The sequence below is a fragment of the Tupaia chinensis genome, unplaced genomic scaffold, assembly GCF_000334495.1.
Source record: "Tupaia chinensis unplaced genomic scaffold, TupChi_1.0 Scaffold000078_1, whole genome shotgun sequence".
NCBI classification, from domain to species: Eukaryota; Metazoa; Chordata; class Mammalia; order Scandentia; family Tupaiidae; genus Tupaia; species Tupaia belangeri.
Genome location: NW_006159539.1, coordinates 1,702,115 through 1,722,324, shown reverse-complemented (window position 1 = coordinate 1,722,324; position 20,210 = coordinate 1,702,115). Strand labels below are relative to the sequence as shown.

General features: G+C 47.1%; 1 protein-coding gene across 1 annotated transcript in view; it reads left to right on the top strand.

The window, feature by feature from the left end:
* UBE2Q2 (ubiquitin conjugating enzyme E2 Q2) overlaps positions 1–18,602 on the top strand; it is a gene marked incomplete at its 5' end in the record, with an annotated part of 42,450 nt that extends 23,848 nt beyond the window's left edge. Inside the window, 5 exon segments of the mRNA XM_014585005.2 lie at positions 3,479–3,537; positions 8,756–8,804; positions 9,609–9,704; positions 14,690–14,756; positions 16,999–18,602. Of these exon segments, the coding sequence (XP_014440491.1) occupies positions 3,479–3,537; positions 8,756–8,804; positions 9,609–9,704; positions 14,690–14,756; positions 16,999–17,030 (303 nt within the window).
* Positions 18,603–20,210: the final 1,608 nt, after the last annotated feature.

Below are 20,210 nucleotides of genomic sequence, written 5' to 3'. Positions count from 1 at the left end.
ATTATTTTAATTGCCAGAGGGCATGTGAGCTCGTCACAGAGAGACGGAGATGGAGAAAGCAGCGGGAGGTGGTCCCGCCATAATCCCCTCTCCTCCTCCTCCACTTCTCCATCCTTCTGAGCATGCGTCTGGTGTGGTGTTTTATTTTTGTTTTTTAGTTTTACTACAGGGCCCCTGTGCTCGCCAGGGGGAGAGAGAGAGAGAGAGAGATCGATTGATCGGTCTACTCCCAGGAGGCGATGGCCACACAGTAGCCACTTCTCCTCCATCCTCCTCTCAGGACTTTGGGCACCCACACACACAGCGCCTGGCATGTTTTTCAAGTCTCTGAGTCCAGATTTGAACTGCAGTCAGCTATGTGGAATCCAGCCGCCTTAGTCACTGCCACCTTCTGGCCCCTCCGGTGTGTTGTTGTTTTTGTTTTCAAGCTGCTGGGGGTGGGAGTCAGAAGGTGGTCAGCCATGTGAAATCTGGCTCCCTTAACCACCAACTTAGAGGCCAGCCTGGATTTGCTTTATCGCTGCAGTTTCCCACCTCGGTTAGCTTGACAGTCCCTCATTTACCTCCTCTTCCCTACTGCGTTACAGCTCCAGTGTACCTTGCTGACTCGTCAGAGTCTTAACGTAATTGTGTTCGTTTCTGTATGTCGTTTTCCTCGATAATGCAAAGACCTTGGAACACCTTGGGTCCGTGTACTCCCTGCCAGAAGTGTGACGTGTTTAGTTCTCCGTTTCCCTAAACCGTGCGCCTCACTGCTGTCGGTCGTACTCACGAGCATCGCGTGTTCTGCTCTTGCTCTTCGTTCTCCAGGTGTCCACCTGAGTCATCTTTCTCCTGTTTAAAATAGCCCCTAGTGTTTTCTTTAATACAGATCTGCAAATACAAAAACACCTTTATCCGTATTTCATTTTGAGAACATTTTCCTTTTTTCTCTTTTTCTTGGAGAGGTTTTTGCTATAGGAAGTGTGCGCTTGCCAGAAAGACAGAGAGAGACAGACAGAAAGCGAGAAATCACCCCCCAGGGGGGATGGCCACACTGCAATCCCTTCTCCTCCATTCTCCTCTCAGGATCTTGGGCATGCACGCACACACACCCGTGAGTCTAAGCCACCAGGGCTGGGACTCGAACCACGGTCAACTACATGGGAGTCCAGTGACATAGCCTCTAGGTTAACTGCTGGTCCCAACATTTTCTTTTTCTTTCTTTCTTTTTTTTTTTTTTTTTTGAGAGAGAGAGAGATATTTTTGCTGTAGGGTGCTTACGCTTGCCAGAGAGAAAGACAGACAGAAAGCAAGAAATCACCTCACAGGGGATGGCCATGCCACAATCCCTTCTCCTACATTCTTCTCTCGGGATCTTGGCCACGCACGCAAATGTGCCCGGCGTGAGTTTAAGCTACCGGGTCTGGGACTCGACTACATGGGAGTCCAGCAACATAGCCATTACACTAACTGCTGACCCAACATTTTCTTTTTTTTGAGAGAGAGATTTTTGCTGTAGGGTGCTTGGGCTTGCCAGAGAGACAGAAAGCAAGAAATCACCTCGCAGGGGATGGCCATGCCACAATCCCTTCTCCTCAATTCTCCTCTCAGGATCGTGGGCACGCACACACACGTGCCTGGCGTCAGTTTAAGCCACCGGGTCTGGGACTCGAACCTCAGTAGACTATGTGAGAGTCCAGTGATGTAACCATTTAGCCATCTGGGGGTCCCTTGAAGAGCATTCTCATTGAACACCAATGTCTAGGTTGGTGATGTCTCTGGTCGATTTTGGAAAATCGTTAGCTACCATCTCTCCACATATTGCTTCTGCTCCGTTCTTTCTTCTCCCAGGACTCCACGGTGTGTGATAAGTCTTTTAATTGTGTTAGGTTGTCAGGAAAGTCAGGACATATTTTTCTGCTACCGGGTCTGGGACTCGACTACATGGGAGTCCAGCAACATAGCCATTACACTAACTGCTGACCCAACATTTTCTTTTTTTTGAGAGAGAGATTTTTGCTGTAGGGTGCTTGGGCTTGCCAGAGAGACAGAAAGCAAGAAATCACCTCGCAGGGGATGGCCATGCCACAATCCCTTCTCCTCAATTCTCCTCTCAGGATCGTGGGCACGCACACACACGTGCCTGGCGTCAGTTTAAGCCACCGGGTCTGGGACTCGAACCTCAGTAGACTATGTGAGAGTCCAGTGATGTAACCATTTAGCCATCTGGGGGTCCCTTGAAGAGCATTCTCATTGAACACCAATGTCTAGGTTGGTGATGTCTCTGGTCGATTTTGGAAAATCGTTAGCTACCATCTCTCCACATATTGCTTCTGCTCCGTTCTTTCTTCTCCCAGGACTCCACGGTGTGTGATAAGTCTTTTAATTGTGTTAGGTTGTCAGGAAAGTCAGGACATATTTTTCTGTTTTTCTATACAGAAATGCATCATGGCTTTCTCATTGACCCAATATTACCCTGGTTCTTATTTTTCGTATTTCCCATTGTCTAGATTAATTCTGGACATGTTTGAACCGCTTTTCCAGAGTACTCTATTTCTCTTCTGCCAAGTGTCCTCTGTGGTTAAAGTCTTGCGTTTGTTCATTTCAGTTACTGTCCTTCTGAATTTCAGAGTTGCCAGGTGGTCCCCTTCTACAGCGTGCTGCTTTGCCAGGTCTCAGTCTGGTCTTGTTTTCCTTGCGTGGACAGAAGTGTTAGTTTAAAGTGAATCTGTTGTCACTGTGGTCCCTTGTGGGTCTGTGCCTATTATTTTCTGAGCCTGTCGTCTCGAAGCCTCCTGTGGCTCATTATTTTTAGTTACAGACGTTATATATGGAAAAGCGTAGAGCTAATTAATTGGAAGCCTCAGATCCAAAGAGGATTTGTGTTTGCCCGTGTCAGGGCCTTAGGAGGTAGGAGCCCAGACCCTCACCCAGACAGGGACCAAAAAGGGACCAAGGTGCTCTGTCAGTCAGGGTGGTTTGCAGTTTGTCTTTCAGGGGCCCCTCGGCCAGTGGGGGGCTGTCCAGGCCGCCTCTCTTTGGTGGCCCTGTGCTCTGCCCTACCTCCTCGGGCGGCCCAGGTCTTCGAGTCGTTCTCAGCTTGTTAACCTCTCAAACCCCAAGGGGGGAAAGGCCCTTCTCGAGGGTTCTGTCCCCCACCCCCGGCTTTGTGATTGTTACAACCATCCACCTCCTCCGGCTTTCAGCCGTAAGACTGATCTATTGGGATTGCTCTACGAAGTTTTATGGAGAGTGGGAGCCTTTCTCATATTCAGAAGTTTACCGGCCTACTGTTCTTTTGGGGCCTAATCTTAATTTTTATTTGCTTGGCTTTTTATTACATTTTATTTTTTGGTACAAATTCTACTGTTAGGGTCCTCGCCTAGTATCAGATAATTAATGTGTGCATTCTTTATAGACTATTTAAAGATCTTCAAAGTAGTGTGGTATTAGAGATGTTCTTGCAAGGAACTAAACGTGCTTATTTGCTTTTCAGGATAACTTTCCATTCGATCCTCCATTTGTTCGAGTGGTGTTACCTGTTCTCTCAGGAGGGTAAGTTTTGTTTTCACAGGACAGTAAGTTTAAATGATTACTTTTTTTTAAGAATTATTTGATTTTATTCACAGTCATTAAGTTTAAAAATTTGACTAGAGACAGAGAGAGGGAAAGTAAGAAAGCAAGCTGCCCGATCTGGGATTTGAACTGTGGTCCACTATTTGGGAGTCCAGTGCCTTAACCACCATGCTACCTGCTGGGCCCAGTGATTATTATTTTTTGAGAGCCCATCTGAGGACCTAGTTAAATACTGGTTCTAAGGTTTCTGACTCAGAAGATCTGGGGTGAGACCTTAGAATTTACATCTCTAACAGTCTCCTAGGGAAAGTGGCTGGGGCCGCCTTCAGAGCCATCGGTGTAAGCCATTATGCTGCACGCAGAGTCTGCGGTCCTGTTTCTATAGACTCCTTCATCAAAACCACGTTTTCCAAATGTGAATTGTCGTGGAGGGTTAGGAGCGAACGATGAGAGTGTGATTTCCGCACGCCTTAGTCCTGATTGGTGCGTCTAGGGTACTCACAGGAATTCTCACGGGCTGTCGAGCTGGCTGGCTAATTCTAGTTGCCGGTGAGTAGAATCAAAGGGTAATTGTCATGCGGTTTTACTGAAGTTCATATTTCTGCTTCTTGGTGAGTAGCAGTCTCGTGGAGAGTGAGGAAACGTCGGAATTGGTACCGAGGTTCGTTCTGCAGACCTGCATAAGCAGGAGCAATTACACTGACTGGGGAATTTCAAACACTCGGTTTTCTACTTTTGGTTTGTGAGATAACCCATATGATGGTGATCGGAATCATTTTTTTCGGGGTTGTGATGGTAGTAGTTACATTTAGGTTGAAAATAGAGGCGGCTTCCAAGAACGGCAGCAGAGCCTTCTGCAGAAGTGGTCTGTCCCTCACTTACTGTGACAAGACTAACAGATGATGTAATGGTTATGTCGCTGGACTCCCACATGATCAACTGCGGTTCGAGTCCTGGACCCAGGGGCTTAAAACTCATGCCAGGTGGGGACCAGCGGTTAGCATAATGGCTATGTCGCTGGACTCCCATGTAGTCCACTGCAGTTCGAGTCCCGGACCTGGTGGCTTAAACTCACGTTGGCACGTGTGCGTGCATGCCCAAGATCCTGAGGAGAATGGAGGAGAAGGGATTGTGGCATGGCCACCCCCCTGGGGGGTTTTCGGGGAGCCGACCCGCCCCTTAACAAAAAAAAAAAAAAAAAAAAAAAAAATCTAAAAAAAAAAGCCCCAAAAAACTCACGGCAGGTGCATGTATGTGCGTGCTCAAAATACTGAGAGGGAAATGCAGGAGAAGGGGTTGTAGCATGGCCTCCCCAGGAGGGGCGTGGTGATTTCTCACTTGCTGTTTCTCTGTCTCTCTCTGTCTCATGCATGTACCCTATAGCAAAATACCTCCAAAACAATTTAAAAAATAGGAATTCCAAGTGACTCCCGTGCATTTTCTGCTGCAGAGCCAGAAAATAGGAAGTAATCCCTCAGCCGATAGCCTTGAGGGGTGTCTACAGCTCCTTAGAAAAGCTGGGCTCCTTTCGGCAGGCAGGGACTGAGCTCAACGGCACTGCCGTGACGACTAGAGGGCTCGGGGTAACGAGTGGGGTAATGAGTGCGAGACGGAGTTGCTTAGAACCGTGCAGGTTTCCTGCTACTCGGAGGCCTGCCCCGTCCGCGGTGGTGGGCGGCAAGTGCCCTGAGAGGTGCCCTGTCACACCGCCTGTGGTCACGTCTGCACGCTGAGTGTTAGGGAACCTAGCCAGATACTTACATACACAAAATAAGCACAGGACTGAAGAGGGTAGAATTCTAACCTGTGTCCCTTGCTTACAAGACAGTCCTTGTTTTTATACTTTAATGTTAACATATCCCTTTTCATTAAACTGTTACTGACTGGGGAGAAAAAACCTAGTGATTGTGTTTTAGTTTTGTGGTCTTAAAATTGTATGTGTAGTCAGTATCCCCGTAAGTATGGGAAAAGGTAATTTTTTTGTTTAGAATCTTACTGAAAGAGGGAAGAAAAAAAGGGGGGGGCAACCCCGAGCCCAGGAATGAAGCCCTGTGCATAGGGAGCTGGATCCCACATGACCAACTGCAGCTTAAATCCTGGCCCTGGCCCTTAAAAACTGTGTGTGTGTGTGTGGTGTGGTGGTTAAGGGTGCTGGACTTCCACAATGACAACTGTGGTTTGAGTCCCCGACCTGGAGGCTTGCTTTCTTCCTCTCTCTCTCCCCCCGCCTCTCTCTGGTCAAATTAAAATAATAAAGTTAAATAAAATAATTCTTTAAAAACCCCACGACTGTGCTGGGTGTGTGTGCGTGTGTGTGCCCCGTGCCCTGACAGCATGGAGAGGTGGAGGATTGTGGCATGACCGTTCCCTTCGGAGGTGCCTTCTCTCTCTGACTCCTCCTCGTGAGCACGCGTGCTCTCTGAGAGAGCAGAAAAGATCAAGTAAATGCCGTGGAGAAAATCTGTAGATGGAGGATAAATCTGTGAAAGCATTTTTATCGGGACATTGTGAAATCTGACTATGAAGCTGACTAGCGTGGTTTTTTCACATTTTGTTAGAAATCCCAAGAATTTTTAGTTTATCGTCTTAAGTTGTTTACGGCAAGTCATGGAGACAAGCTCATGAAGTTTTTATTTTAAACCGTGTTACGTAGTTTCTCTTATTTATTAGCTATTTATTTGTTAGAGGGCACGTGTACTCTTAGAGAGAGAAAGAGTGAAGGAAAGTGAGAAAGCAGTTTCGCGGGGCGCGGCCACACCGAAATCCCTTCTCTTCCGTGCCCCCTTCCTTTTGAGAGCTGGGCACATATGTGCGAGCACCTCAAGCCGCCGGGGCCAGGACTCGAACCGCGTAGTTGGCCATGTGGGATCCAGCAGCCCAAACCACCACCCCCTGCCTGGCCCCCTGCGGAGTTTCTCACTGACTTTTCCCACGATGAAGTAAGTAGCCCCGTTACTGAAATGAAGAATGCGAGAAAGGCAGCTTGTGGTGTCTCCAGTACCTCTTCTGACTCCTAGTGAAGTGTTTCCCACCGTCCCAAAGGCAGCGTGCAAGAGGAGACCGAACCTCCACTGAGGGCCAGATGTCGTGTGAGGTCCCCGAGGTCACAGGAGCAAGCACCACCCCGGCACCAGTGGTCTGGGAAGACGGAGTGGGGGGCATCCATGGGGCCTCAGGACGCCAGTGGGCCTCGGTCAGCTGATGGAGGCTGAAGGAAGACGATCTGCACGGTGCAGTGTGCGGAGTCGTGTCCCAGGAAAGGCGGGGGCTACTCAGGGCACCATCACTGAGCTCTCACTCGGAGGAGGTCCGTGTAGACGGGGTATGAGGAGCAGTGTGGACGTTATACCTCACACAGCACCAGGTGTTGGTGACCAGTCTGTCCCCTCTCCCGCCCCCTGTAGATAAACTGTTATCCTCGGAAAAGGAACTTATCTTTCCTGAACTGGATTGGATGTGGAGGAATAGCGGTCGAGAAAATGTTCCAGAGAGAGAGGCAGTGGTGCTACAGAGCCTGGCGGGGGGTGGTGCTAGTCGAGAGCCGTGCTGGGACTGTCCTAGGCTGAGGGGGCCGTGGCCTGATTACCACGGTGGCCACGGGTGTGAGAGGAACGAAATGCCAGAGCTCGTCTGAGGCAGGATCGAAATGACCCCCTAGTCGGCTGCTTGACTCCCCAGCATGGACGTGGGCCCGAGCACCGCTCCCTTGTCGTGCCAAGCAGGGTCCCGGTCACAGTTACTGCTGCCCGGGTCGGTGGTCTGCAGTCCAGGTCCTGAGCGCTGTTTACTTCTCTGCGGAGTAGCTGGGTTTGGGCACCACGGGCATGCCTTTGACCAGCACGGGTGGAAGATCTGCGGGTAGACTGGGCTTGGCAAATTCTGTGGGTGAGGAATACGGTGTTTGGAAGAGTACCAGGCCGGGGACGGATGTGGGCACCGCCCGGGGGACAGGGCCACTTGTGGTGGACTCTCCTCATTGGCCTGCGTGGGGCTCCTAGCGTGACCCTTCTCAGCATGACACTGTCCAGTGAAACGGCCATCCCCCTGATGGTGGTTTAATGAAGTTTAACACGACGTTAACGGAGAAATGAACTTTTATTTGAGAAAGAGTTAAAAGGTTGGAGAACCTTGATCTTTAAAAGGGAGAGCTGAGTGTCGTTGGTTCAGAGAAGAGTCCTCAGACCTGGAAAGAGAAGCCAAGGGGTGCAGAGGGCCCCTGATCAGAACCGTGTGGGTCTCACCGCAGAATGCGTGATGCAGTTTAACCGCACAGGACCGTGCAGACTGCGTTCCGGTGGACGGGGCAGAGTCGGCGCTGCTGTCTGACAGCACATGCTCGGCGGTGGGGAAAATTCAGGTGCACGGAGCGCTCGGCCATTGAGTGAGACTTGAGTCCTCTGCCCTGGTTCTCTGGGATATTTAAGTACTTAGTTTCTGACATCTTCAACATCTGGAAGTGTTAATAAGAAACATTATTATTTTTTTAAAGAATTATTTATTCCTTTTATCACTTTTTAAAATTTGATCAGAGAGAGTGAAAAAGAAAGCAAGCCACTAGGTCCGGGATTTGAACCACGATTGGCCATGTGGGAGTCCAGCTCCCCAGCTATCACACCACCTGCCAGCCCCAAGAACCATTATTTTTTTTTTAAATTGACTGTATTAGCGCAAGACATTAGAGCCTTAAAATTACCCAGGGTTTTACATTCCAAACGTTTTTGTTTTTGTGTGTTATTTTCTAATCTGTGTTTCTGTGCATACTTTCTTAGCAACCAATATGTTTTTTAAAGAATTATTTGATTTTATTTATTATTATTTTTTTAAAATGTGAACACCTAGAGACAAAGAGAAAGTACAAGCTGCCAGGTTCGGGACTTGAACTGCTATCAGCCATGTGGTAGTCCAGTGTCTTAACCACCATGCCACCTTGCCGGCCTCTTACCAGTGATATTTTTACAACTTGATCAAGAAAGAAGAATGAGGCCCAGCCCTGGTGGCAGGTGCTATTAAGACATTGTACTCCACAGGCCGGGGTCCCATCAGGACCTGTGCTTGATTGCCAATCCAAAGGCCAGCTGGGAGCCCAGGCAGGGCACTGCCGCACGGCCAGGCCCCGGGCTTTTATTTATCTATTTTAAGGAAGACTGACATCTCGGATATTGTGTGATTGTTTTCTTTTTTTTTTTTCCTTTCACAGGTACGTGCTGGGTGGAGGAGCACTGTGTATGGAACTTCTCACTAAACAGGTGACTGTTTACGTCCATGGTATTCAGTCTTCAGCTTCAACAGAACGTGGGTTATGTAAATCCGATCTTGAGTTGAAGTGTTCTTATGGGCTAGCACCTATTTAAACATTTTCTAGTTTATTTTAACAGCAGTTAAAGTAACGAAAATGTTATTTAAGGTAAACTAGTAAAATGACATTGTACTTGTGGCCGAATCGGTGTTTGGATAAGCATTAAGAGTGATACTCATTTGGGACCAGCAGTTGGCGTAATGGCTCTGTCGCTGGACTCCCATGTAGTCGACTGCGGTTCGAGTCCCAGACCCGGTGGCTTAAGTGCCAGGTGCGTGTGTGCCCAAGATCCCGAGAGGAGAATGGAAGAGAAGGAGTTGCAACATGGCCATCTCCCCTCTGGGGGGTGATTTCTCACTTTCTCTCCGTCTCTCTCTGTCTTTCTGGCAAATGCACATGCCCTATAGCAAAAAACCTCTCCAAAAAAAAGTTAAAAAAAAAATGATACTAATTTAAAGTTACACCTTGCTCACGTGGTACACGAAAGGCACGAATTTCTTGAAGGGCATTCTGGGAATGGTACGACTTGACTCTTTGCAGTGACTGCAAGCTTACCGTTGGTTGGCTGCTGGTGAGTTGTTCCAAGGGGCCTTCAAAAAGCCCATGGCAAATGCGTGAGAAACGGAGGCATGGGCTCCAGAATAAACCCGTACTTTACTTCTGTTTTCCCACACTTTTGAAGTCCTTCACGTTGGCTTTCCTGCGTGGGAGTCGGGACTTGCCGTGCTTAGGGGTGTGTTTTCCTCTCCCGCAGGGCTGGAGCAGCGCCTACTCGATAGAATCGGTCATCATGCAGATCAACGCTACCCTCGTGAAAGGCAAAGCCAGAGTGCAGTTCGGAGCAAACAAGGTACTCGCGTGCAGAGGTGCACGAGCCGCGAGACACAGCCATGTCCCATTTGGAGGAGTCTTCCCACCTTACTTCTTTTTGAGACAATTTATTTCATTTAGTTTGTTTTCTCCTCTTTACGAACGTGATCTGTAGAGAACGTAGAAGTCTAAGAAAATTAGGGACTAGTAGTAGGTGGTAGTTAAGGTGCTGGATTCCCAGATGGCCAACCAGGGTTCAAGTCCCAGACCTGGTGGCTTGGTGGAGAGCACTGATGGACCCCAGCAGTTGGTCTCTGCCTCTGACCAGCGAGTTCTGTGCTTGGCTCAGTCACCATGTCAGAGACATTCAGGATAGCGCATTTGCTTAGTAAATTGTTACAATGCAACATCATCTCTCCCTTTTCTTCTTCTTATAAATTTATAGAAATACCCATCAGTCTAGAACGTGAAAACTATGTGATGTGTTAAGAGTTTCATCCTCTGGATTCCGTACAAAGTAGGAAATCACGTAGGTGTTAGCTCTGGACCACACGAGTGAGAGCCTTCCAGAGCAGGGTCTGAGATCGCGGCTTGTGGCAGGAAGTTGGGCTTTAAAGGCAAGACTGGGCTTGGGACCAGCAGGTGGCATCACTGGACTCCCACGTAGTCAACGGAGGCTTCACGCCAGCGCGGTAGTGCATGCCCAAGTCCTGAGGAGAATGGAGAAGGGATGGCGGCATGGCCATCCCTCCTGGGGGGTCATTGCTCACTTTCTGTCTGTCCCTCCAGCAAGTGTTCACACCCCATAGCAAAAATCTCTCTCTTAAAAAAGGGTAAAAAAGACAAGACTGAGCCCTAAGAAACCATCCATTGTTATGGAGGGATTGACCTAAATCGTGAAGCCTGGAGCGCACAGCCCCTGGGGCAGCTCCTCACCTGTTCCTGTGATCAGGGACTTGTCTCTCCCTGCTGCCCACGGGCTCCATGGGTTCTACCCCAGGGGCCCCTAGTCAGTGATTACATTCAGACAAGAGATCTGTTTTGGTTTCTGTTTTTGTTTTCCTGGGGTTAGAGGGAGCGAGTTGCCGTGTCTACTAAGCAGTCCAGTTCACCACTTAGTGAGACAAGAATTGGTTAACTAGGAGGATGCAGGATTTTATGAACCTATCCGAATAGCCTCCAAATAAAGAGAAAAGGCTGGGACCAGCAGTTAGCGTAATGGCTATGTCGCTGGACTCCCACGTAGTCGACCACGGTTCGCGTCCCGGACCAGGTGGCTTAAAACTCACGCTGGGCACGTGTGCGTGCCCAACATGCGCCCAAGATCCCGAGAGGAGAATGGAAGAGAAGGAATTGTGGCGTGACCATCCCCCTGGGGGGTGATTTCTCGCTTTTTGTCTCTGTCTGGCGAGCGCACGCACCCTATAGCAAAAAACCTCTCAAAAAAAAAAAAAAAAGAAGAGAGAGACAGATAAAACCACAGGGAGAAACTGACAAATCCCCATCACAGAGAGCACAGCACAGCCTCCTGAAGTAAGTTAATCAGAATGACAGGATGTAGATTTGAATAACTAATTAACAGGCTTCATCCAAGACAGATATAGAACCCTGTACCCCGTGTTAGATAGCATACTGCTTATCCTCCCCAGGCATATATGAAATATGGAAAACATCAGATCTAAAAAACAACCAGTACCATACGAATTATGAAATTTAAATAATGATGCCTCACAATAATGAAGAGGCTGAGAAAAATCTGCATGAATTTGGAAATTAAACGCACCTCTAAATCCTGGTATCAAAAGAAAAAAAAAAAAAAAGCTGAGCTGGATGATGACACCGCAAACACGTGGCCACGGCCCAGGACTTTATGGGGCGAGGGGTGAACCGAGGTGGCAGGACCCTGCTGGAGGTGCTGTCGCTCTCTCTTCCTCTCTGTATCTCTTACTCATCAAATAAGTTAACTTATAAAAAATTAGATGAAAATTTAAAATATGTAGACTTGAACCATAATGAAAATTTAAAATTCTCTTCCTTTCTCTTCCTCTTTCTGTTTTTTCCTCTGTAATAGTCATGAAATTCATCCTGTTCAACGAAGAAAACTTCAAATTCTGAAAAGTAGAAGGATAGATGTCATTCTGTCATCTAATTAAATAAAATGATAAGTTAATAACAAAATAGGAAGACAAATGTTCATTCGTGGAATTTGAAAACTCACTCAGACAGCCCTTAGGTCATCTTGGGACTTGCAGTTAAAACTGGAATATTGGGTCTAGCAGGTGGTGTGGTGTGGTTAAGGCACCGGGTTCCCACATGGCCGGCTGAGGTTCGGGCCCGAACTTGGTGGGCTTGCTTTCTTACCTCCTTTGTCTCTCACGTGCCCCATAGCAAATTTTAAAATAATAATAAATGAAATTCAATAGTTCTTAAACAAAAACGGGGCTATCGAGAAGACAGCAATAATGCACTCAGTATATGTCGGGAATGAAAGGAGAGCCCAGAGAAAGTGCGTTGCTTTCAAATCTGTATGTCACTCAGAGAAGAAGGAAAAGGAGTCTGTCCGGCTCAGTGTTAGGAAGGACAAGGCGAAGGAGAGCAGGATGAGAAATGAGGTGGACTTGAAGGGGCTGTTCCCCGATCCCTGTGGCAGTGAAGCCTCTGCAGTAACATTCCTGTTGAGCTGGAATTTGAACCTGCTGCGAACAGGTAGGAACAGGGAAGCCCACATGTTCTCCCTGCCTCTTCGGCAGTAGGGTCAGACGTATCCGTTTCATGATTGTTGGGAAGTTCAGTCGTGTGTTTTGCTGTGTACAGTCGGTTTCTGTGTCTCTTGATGATGAAAAGACTGACTGGAAAAACTATTTTTGATTAACTTTGCAATAATATGGCGGCACGTACTCCGTGTTTTCGTGTTTCTAGATGCTTTATGGCAGGAATTTTACAATTTTAAAGAGCTGTCAAACTGAAAAGGAAAACTCTGTAGAAAAATGGGAGAAAGATCTAAAAAGTCTATTTACAGAAATAGAAAGAAGTGGCTTGTGAGTATTTGGAGATCTCGCTGTCACTCCGTAAGAGAGGTGCGGCTCACAGCTGCACGGGCTGGCCGTGTGGTCAGCAGCAGAGCTGCCCAAGCCGCCGGCTGGTGGTGGCAGGTATGCTGGAGAGCCCGCAAAAGGCGACTTCGAACCTCAAGGTCGCAAGTGCGTCTATGCCTTTTCACCCGGCAGCACCACTATACCAGTATAGTAAAGAAATTTTAATTATGTATTTAATCTTTTATTATCATTGTTTAATTTGACCACACACACACACACACACACACACACACAGACACACACACACACACACACACACACACAGAGAGAGAGAGAGAGAAAGTGAGAAAGCAAGCCACCAGGTCTGGAACTTGAACCACAGTCCGCCATGTGGGAGTCCAGCACCTTAATCACCACACCACCTGCTGGCCCCATGTACCAGGATATCTTTAACCAGCCCTTTGCAAGCATGTATTGGAACATGATAGCCCCAAAATATTTTTTAAAAACGTCGATGTTTGCCAGTAAAGGACTGAGGAAATCTTTGAATATGCACACCATAGACTATTTCACTGTCTTAAGGGGAAAACCAGAGCTCCCTTTGTGCTGATGAAGAACAAGCTCCAAGACACATAAAGAAAAGGGGCGTAATGGTTACACCATTGGACTCCCACATGGCCAACCGCCGTTTGAGTCCTGGACCCGCTGGCTTGAAACTCACACTGTGTGTGTGTGTGTGTGTCCGTCCATGCCCAAGATCTCAGGAGGAGAATGAATGAGGAGGGATTGTGGTGTGGCCATCCCCCTGTGGGGTGATTGCTGTCTGTCTGTGTGTCTCTCTCTCTGGTGAGCACATACGCCCTATAATAAAAAAAAAAAAAAAAAAAAACCGAAAAAACCAAATAGGGGCAGAGCAGTGTCTGCAGCACAATTGCACTTGTTGGAAGCCAGGGGACGGTGTCTATTAACAGTGGGCTTTATGTGGATTTTCTTGCAGTCTTAAAGGACATGGGAGAAACTAGTGGTAGCGATAGCAGTTAAATTGGGTCGAGCAAGAGGGACGAGAAGGCTGGGTGGTGAGGGGCAGGTAGGAAAGACTTTCCACTTAGGGTGCTTTAAGTTTTCGTTCCTGTGCTGTGTGAATTCCTTACTCCATTTGTGTGACATAACAGTATAGATAGGTGTGGACCACAGTGGAGAATGCTGGCGATATGTTCACTGCAAGTTAAGGTGGAGGTCAGCTGTACTTGCAGTGACAAAGTGAATCCTAAATTTGACTCCTGAAAAAGGATTCTATGTTTACCAAAAATCTCCTTCGGGTAATGGCTCAGTGCCAATTTGAGGCGTTCTTTAGATTTCTAACTCAAAATGACATTCGTATGCGTAGTTCTTGAAGCTTGATGCTTTCTTATTTGAAAGTGCTATTTTATAACTTGTTTTTTTTTTGGGGGGGGGAGTTAGAAGGAAGAGAGTTTTGTGCACATCTAAATAGCAGTGTCTTGACCCATCAGTACAGAGATGGGAAGAAGAATCACAGAGCTTATACTTGTCCAGTGGTAGGAAGGCGTATGAAAGTGAACTGAAGGAGTCAGTAGGTGGTGTGATGGTTAAGGGCACTGGACTCCCACATGGCCGACTGCGGTTTGAGTCCTGGACCTGGCGGTTTACTTTCTCTTTTTTACTTTTCTTCTCTCTCACTCTGTTCCTCTCTGGTCAAATTAAAATAAATAAAGTTAAGTGAAATAATTCTTTAAAAAGAAGAATGAACTGTGAAGGTGATGAATTTCTATGAAAGTACAGTTTTGGTTTTGTTATTCTTGCACAATTGTAGAGTATATGAAATTGAGAAATGAGGGTAAGTGAAAGTGGTTTTCGAAATGGAGATATTCAGTTTCCTGTGTTCATTAAACACAGCTGTGATCCATCAGTAAATGTGTTGTAATTTTCAGCTAGTTACAGTTGTGATTTAAAATGTGTAATTCTCTTTCAGAATCAGTATAATCTAGCAAGAGCCCAGCAGTCCTATAATTCCATTGTACAGATACATGAGAAGAATGGTACGTTCATTTCAATAAGTATTGGCATTAACGAAGATTTACAGAATTTACCTTTTTTTCTGTTTTTATCTTAATGTCTTACAAAGCGAACGTGTACCGTACTCAGTCTTTGCATCCTCAACATTTGGCCTGGGTACCTGTGACGTGTGAGCGGATGAAAGTAGGGCGCAGTGCACTCACTTCCCATGTGGCAGGAGGAGAACGGGCCACAGGCTGCTCTGTAGGTGGGGAGCTCATGGTTAGAACTGAGGATGTGCAGTCAGGATCGTGGTCCCCCGTCTGGAACATCTGCAGACCGCTTACCGCTTTGATAGTCTTACACATTCATCTATTCAAGCAAGAGTAGTTCTAACTTGTATGTACACTTAAGGAATATTTGAGTTGTAAATTATTTTATTTTTTAATTTGCCAGAAGGCACATGTACTGGCCAGAGATCTACAGATGGGGGGATAAAGCATCCCCCAATGTGGTGTGGTCGTGTGCGATCCCTTTCTCTCCACTCCCCATCCTTTTGTGACTTTGAGCGTGCATGTGCACACATCCAATGTATTTTTCCAGCTGCTGGGTCTGGGATTCAAACCATGCAGTCAGCCATGTGGGGATCAACTTCCTTAACCACTAGTCTGCAGGGCCAGGCCAGGTTATGAATTTTTTAAAAGTTAAATTGTTCTTAAAATATTCTTTATAGACCCAGTGGCTTAAAACCCATGCCGGATGCTTGTGTGTGTGTGCCCAAAATCCTGAGAGAAGAATGGGAGAGAAAGGATTGCAGTGAATCACCCCTCTGGGGGTGATTTCTTGCTTTCTGTCTTTCTGGCAAGTGTATGTGCCCTATAGCAAAAATCTCTCTCTTAAAAAAATTTTTTAAATAAATTGTATTGGTCTCACTTTACATTTTGCTTACATTCTCAATGCAGATGTTTTGAGTTTTTCTTCAACAATGAGATTGAAAAACCAAACACAACTCGACTTGGAATTAGAAGCCCTATTTTCAGGTGCCATGCTAGCTCTAGTCCTGAGAAAGTGCCACTGCTGTTGGCAATGGCTCTTCGAGCCTCGGCCCCTCCATCTCTGAGACCGGCGTAATGCCCACAGTGTGCGTGCGCGTCTCTTTGTAATCAGGTGTGCTGTCAGAGGCCGTTGCAGCGGGCGGTGGAAACAGGGCCCTGTGGGCAGGGAAAACAGGAAGGGGTTTTCTTTAGGAGCACGGGCACCACCGGGCATTATTTACTTCGGTAAAAGTGTGGCTTTAATGACAGTGCAAACTTGGCAGATTTCCAGTGATATTTACTTCTAGAAATAGTGTTCAAGACACAATTTTCATGCTGAAGAGGGAAATGCTAACATTTGAGGGAAACCCAGGCTTGTCCTAATAGTGATCGTGTCTAGCACATGAACTTAGTAGGTGCAGAGAACCCTGTGTACAGCTTCATGGTCCTGCACACGCGCTGCACACACCCAGGCGTGCTCGTGCTGGTGGGGGGAGCCGCACAGCCACGGGACTTGGCCTGACCGGCCTTTCGATGTGGAGCTCAGACTTCCACTGAGTCTGGGAAACAGTCAAGCAGACATCCTAACAGACTAAAAAATGCTTACGGAAAAGGTTACATTTGAGGCATGTGGTGTGTGTAAGCTTGCCGTGGTACAAGAGCACTAGATTCAGAATCGAGAGAGGTTTTAAATCATTTTACATTTTAATTTTTTTACTTGACGGATATTGTATTGATCGCGTAGAGCATGGCGTTGTGGAGTTACATATCATTGTGGAGTGAGTAGATGGAGCTGTGAACGTGCACACTGTCTCGCATAGCTGCGTACCTGTGATGGAGATGATACCTGGGTCCTAGCACTTTCCAAGGCTCAGTAGGGGCCCTGCTGGACAGTAGCTCGAGATGGGTGCTCCTTACTCAGACCTTCGGCATCCCAGGCAGAGTTGGTCACTGCCCCTGTACAGTGGCTTCCTCGTTCGTGAGACGGTGTTCACGGTCACACAAGTGTCTCTTAACCCACAGTGCCAGGGTTCTGTTTAGGGGGTAGTTATTTTCCATGAGGTTTATCTGGAAGTAAATGCAGATTAGTCAGAGAAAGTAACTTTATACGGTGAATATAGCAAAATGCTGCATTCCCATCCCGAGTCCTAGTTTATTTTTATTGTGATGACTGTGGCTACCTTGAATACATGCCAGTTCTCCCAGCTGGTGAAACATTACGGTATTTTAACTTTTTCCCATTCTGTTTCAGGCTGGTACACCCCTCCAAAGGAAGACGGCTAAATGGTTGACTGTCGTATGTTTGGACCACTGTCGCTTTAAAGGAAATCTTTCCAACATGCAGACGCAGCCTTGCGTGCCCCTGTAACAGCAGCCCCGAAGATGTTAGCTCTAGACATTTTAGTGGATAATCCGTAAACTGGCATCCAGCATAAGTCACACAGCCTTCTCATTTTGCTCATCTTAGGCATCTCGTACTGAGCAGTGGGGCCTCTTCTGTACTCTTCCCGATAAACACACACACTGGCCTCACTTTGGCATCTCTTTTCTTGAGACGTGGGATCTTTTAAACAGGCAGGTCACCATCGGTCTACCGAAGTGTCTTCAGGGCAGCCCTGCTACACTGAGCCCCTGGGCTATGAGCGTTTGCACTAGATCATTCCAGTTAAAAGTTTAATCAATGTTCAATATCGGTTTAGAGTACGTAAGGTCTTCCAGATCCCAGTAGCTCTATCAGGTCTAAAACCATTTTATGATATTGCCAAAATAAAGAGAGGAAACCTGCTCATTAAATTGCCACATTTGTTTTATGGCTGTGAGAAGCTATGACTCGCTTCCTGAAGATGCGCTCTCGATTGAGTTGTACTGGACTTTTTAAGCAAAGGAGGCTGTGCCAATTAAGGCTCGTAAGTAGGAACTCCCACGGGGCCTCCGAGTCTTGCTGGGCTGAATCTGCTGCTTGTTGGTTCACTATTTCTTAAGAAGGGCCACAGTATAAAGCTTGAAGTTATTGAAAATACTAAGTCATTTTACATTTCCATTTTATCCATGGGGCGTTGCAATCATTTGTAAACTAATAAACTTATAAAGTGATTGGCACAAAGACAGACTCCTTGAGCAAAAGCCGCACAGTTAAGTACAAAAAGATGCCTCCTCTGGAGACTTGCAGAGTGTGCTCGGGTCCTAACAGTGGCTTTGACACTGACGGATGAATAGGAGCACTCCACGTGTCCTGTTTTACCAAACCTGGCTCAGATGGTTGTACTGTCCATTTTATTGCCTTACCTAAACCGGTCGTTTTTCGTTAATAAAATTTTTATATACCCAAGTTTGATTTAAAGGTAAATTCTAGTTATTAAGCACTTTTAAAAAGAAATTCAGAAGCACATTTTTTTTTTCCTGCACAAAACCAGTTACAAAGTTCAAAAAATGTTTCTTACGCATTTGCCTTAAGATTCCATTTTTTAACTTTGTAAAACATATCCAAGAGACTTGGCACTTCTGCATTATTGTATGTTTTGGTTTCTTTTGGTTCTCTTTTAGTTAAGAGGATGGTGGATAAAGGTATTCTGGCATTCTTGTTCACTTGGCTCCATTTGTATAAAGTTTTGATTGCCAGTTGGTCAGATAAGTGACAAGGTCGAATTCTTTAAAGCGTTAAAGTTCCTTACACCTCAGGCTAAGTCTTGGATACGTTATCGAATTCTTTAATATCCTGATGGCTAGCAGACTATGCTGCACATTTGGCATGCTTCGTTTTCTTGGATTTTATTTTTCATTGCGGATTTATTTGGCAATGTACAGTAAATTTTGTAAACTTGCATCAAGTTTATGAATAAAGAACCATTTAAACAATTACTTTGTCACTTGTGTCTCCTAAGAGATACTCTTTTTGCTTCTGATGTCTTATAGGCTCTTTTGAGATTCTGGAATAGGATATTTAAGGACAGATGGGGTGAGGAATACAAGGCCAGAGGTAGGACAGCTCCAGGCACGGCGTACCTGGGCTCCGCTCAGCCTCACTGAGATGTCCCCATGTGGATTTCATCTTTGGATTGAATGCTGTCTGGATGTGCAGCCACCTGACTTGGCTCAGAAGTGGATAACGGACCTCTGCTAGTATCTTCTTAGAAGGTGAGGAAGTCTTGAACAGTCTCATTCCACCAGACACACCGCCCTGTCACTTTTCCTGGGCTAGAATCAAGGCCTGTGCCCACTGGTGCTTGATGCTCGCCAGTGAACCCATTATGATTGGTCTGGACCAGTGGCCAGAGTATGACTTGGGGAGTCCTGAGACCCCTGAACCCTTCTCAGGTTTATAGGGCCAGAACCATTTTCATAACACTAAAACACGAGTAGCCATTTTTGCTCATTCTTACCGGTGCAGGGTTTTCCAGACACATGCCATGTGCTGTTGCAACAGAATGAATGTAGAAGCAGCTATGAGAATCCCTGTGTGTTACGCCAGAAATTAAGAGGCTTCTGTAATGCAAAAGGATGCCATACTACTCACTGTTGGGGGCAGAGGGGCTTGGGAAAGTTTTTCATAAAAGTTAATTTTGTTAACAAGTAACAGGTTTTTTTCATTTTAAATGCATTATTAAAATGTTTGTTTTAAATATGGTGAGTGTTGATACTTAGACATAACACCACCAAAGAGATTATGTGTGTGAGTGTAAAGGGGTTCTGAGGCCAATATGTTTGAGATCACCAAACCAGTGAGGTTTACCAAGAGTGGGGCTCAGATCCAGCCTCCGTGAACGAGGAAGTGGCTGGAGGTGGGGCTGCAGCTGCAGCTGCGTTTGCGTCTGCTGCGCTTCAATTCTCTCCGGTCCTGTGGATCTCGTTTTGTGGTTATCGATTCGAGCCTGCATCAGAACTACCTGGAAGTTCATTAGAACAGGTTGCTGGGCCTTACCCCAGCGTCTGATTCAGCATACCTGGCGCAGGGGCCGAGGACGTGCCAAACCCAGTTCACAGGTGAACGTGGTGCAGGTTGGAGGTGGTCACAGCAGTTACTCGGCCACCGCAGGAGCTATTCAAGCTGTTCCGGCACACCGGAAACCGGAAGGCTGCAGCAGCCAGTTACCCATGCCCACAAGCGGTGGTATGGAGGCGTTTTTATAAAGCGGATCCTTTATAAAGCGGACTTCCCAGGCACTGGGACGGTGAAGACAAAGTACCCAGTGCGTGCTTCCGAGGACCTCGCGCGGTAGCGGCGTGGCTGAGAAGACGGCGCTGCAGGCGCAGGGAGAGCCGCAGCGTGGGAAGAGCACACTTGCAACCCGGGAGCCGAAGTCCTGGACCCCCACCCGACCGGCGGCCGCTCCGAGACCTCGCCGGAAGCCGGCGTGATCGGTTCCGCCCACCCCGCCTGCAGGCCGGAAGTGACTCCTGCGCCGTCCTCTTGGGCCCCCTCCGAGCCGCCGTAGTGCGGGCTGGCGCTGGCGAGGCATGAAGCCG